This window comes from Chaetura pelagica, unplaced genomic scaffold (genome assembly GCF_000747805.2).
Source record: "Chaetura pelagica isolate M959 unplaced genomic scaffold, ChaPel_1.0 scaffold217, whole genome shotgun sequence".
Taxonomy (NCBI): Eukaryota; Metazoa; Chordata; class Aves; order Apodiformes; family Apodidae; genus Chaetura; species Chaetura pelagica.
In genome coordinates this window covers 531598-534009 of record NW_009953903.1, presented here as the reverse complement: position 1 = coordinate 534009, position 2412 = coordinate 531598, and the positions used below count along the sequence as shown (strand labels likewise).

General features: G+C 59.2%; 1 protein-coding gene across 1 annotated transcript in view; it reads left to right on the top strand.

The window, feature by feature from the left end:
• The window catches only part of LOC104392053 (protocadherin Fat 4-like), a 49638-nt gene that overhangs the window by 17679 nt on the left and 29547 nt on the right, over window positions 1-2412 (top strand). The window contains exon 2 of the mRNA XM_010001409.1: window positions 232-2365. Within this exon, the coding sequence (XP_009999711.1) occupies window positions 232-2365 (2134 nt within the window). The remainder of the gene's footprint in view (window positions 1-231; window positions 2366-2412) is intronic.

Sequence of the window (2412 nt, the reverse complement as noted above, 5' to 3'; positions counted from 1 at the left end):
GCCCACCCGGCCAGGATGCCGGGGGTAGGGAAGGCTGGCCGGTCCCTGGGACTGCCGCGTGTCTTCTCCTTCTGTTTGTTCTTGCACAGCTCCTCGGCTCAGATCCGGTACAGCATCCCGGAGGAGCTCACCCGGGGCGCCTTCGTGGGCAATATTGCGAAGGACCTGGGCACTGATGTGGGGAAACTGGCAGCAGCCAACCTGCAGGTACTGTCTGATTCGGATTCCCAGTACTTCTCTGTCAACGTGAACACCGGGGTGATAATGGTCAGTGAGCGGATAGACCGGGAGCAGCTCTGTGGGCAGAACCCCCGCTGCTTCCTCCACCTGAAACTTGCCATCGAGAACCCAGTGGAGTTTTATCGCATTGAGGTGGAGATCCTGGATGTCAATGACAACCCCCCGGAGTTCCCCAGTGATGAGGTTTCCTTGCGCATCTACGAGCTGGCCTCCCTGGGTGCCCGCTTCCCCATCCAGCCTGCCCAGGACCCCGATGTGGGCACCAACACCTTGCAGACCTATCACCTGAGTGCCAACGAGAACTTCAACCTCAATGTGAAGGCACGCACGGATGGTGGCAAATTTCCTGAGCTGGTGCTGGAGAAGGCCCTGGATCGGGAGCTCAGAGCCTTCCACCACCTGGTTCTGACTGCTGAAGATGGGGGTTCTCCTCCTCAGTCCAGTAAGATACGCATTACTATTCAGGTCCTGGATGCCAATGACAACCACCCTGTCTTTGACAGACCATCATATGGAGCCCGCTTGGTGGAGAACTCACCACTGGGCACCCTTGTGGTGAAGTTAAATGCCACCGACGTGGATGAAGGGCCCAATGGAGAGATCCGCTACTCCCTCAGCAGTCACAACTCAGCTACCCTACGCCAGATCTTTGCCATCGATGAGCAAACTGGGGAGATTCGTGTCCAGGGTAACCTGGACTTTGAGGAGGCAACAGTGTATGAGATTGAAGTGGAGGCCAAGGACATGGGGTCACCCACAATGGAGGAGCACTGCAGCGTGTTGGTGGAAATCACCGACGTGAATGACAACGCCCCTGAGGTCATTCTTACCTCCTTCTCCAGCTCCCTGAGCGAGGATGCACCCCCGGGCACAGTGGTGGCTGTGATACACGTCAGAGACAGGGACTCTGGTGATCAGGGCAAGGTCCAGTGCCACGTGCCTCCAGATCTTCCCTTCCGGCTGCGCAAGGACTACGAGCACCAGTACTCACTGCTAACCAGCACCCGTTTGGACCGGGAGCATGTTGCCTACTACAATGTCACCATCTCTGCCTCGGACCTGGGCAGTCCCCCACTCTCCCGCTACACCACCTTGCCAATCACCCTGACAGATGTCAATGACAACGTGCCCCAATTTGAGCAAGCATCCTATGAGGTGCTGGTGGCAGAAAACAACCCTGTGGGCAGTGTGTTGGTTACAGTTTCTGCTACTGACCCGGATTCGGAGCAGAATTCCCGCCTCTCCTACTCCATCCTGCGAGCTGGTGGGACAGATCCAGGACTGGATCCGACTCGCTACCTCTCCATACATCCCACAAGTGGGCAGGTCTCTGCCAAACTCCCTTTTGACTATGAGCAAACCACTTATCTCCAGTTCCATGTGGAGGTCTCTGATGGTGGCTCCCCGGCCCTGAGGAACAGGACACTGGTTCATGTTTTCATAGTGGACCAGAATGACAATGCCCCACAGGTGCATTTCCCCCGGGCCGGGGAGGACTCTGCTACCCAGTTCCACATCTCCCCCTCCATCACCCCTCCTGCTCTCATCACCAAGGTGATGGCAATAGATGCGGACTCGGGGCGCAATGCCTGGCTCTCCTACCACCTCATGGAAGCCACGGACCCGGGGCTTTTCAGCGTGGCCCTGCGCTCCGGGGAGATCCGGATCACTCGGGTCCTGCAGGAGACAGATCCCTCTGCACATGAACTGCAGGTGGTGGTCCGGGATGCTGGGGACCCACCCCTCTCCGCAGCCATCACGCTGGTGGTGCTGGTGGAGGAGAAGGGTCCAGAGGCTTTGCAGGGCTCCGAGGCTCGGGCCACCGACGTGGGGGGGTTACCCACGGTTACGCTTTATCTGATCGTGTCCCTGGTGCTCATCTCCACGGTCTCGCTGGTGGGACTGGCAGTGCTGGGCGTGCGGTGCCTCCGGAAGGGCTCTGCTCCTGCCAACCAGGGCTGCTGCGTGGAGAGCGTGAACACCCTTCAGCCCCCTCCCAGCCACATTTTTGGGCATTTGCACTATGAACCAAAGCAAGGGGACACGGTGATGGGCGTCCAGGTGACGGCCACGGCCCCCCCCGCCCCGCGTTACCGCTCCTGCTTTTCGCCCGTCTCGGACATCAGCGAGTTCATGTTTGTGAAACCCTCGGCGGGGGCCCCCCACCCCCCC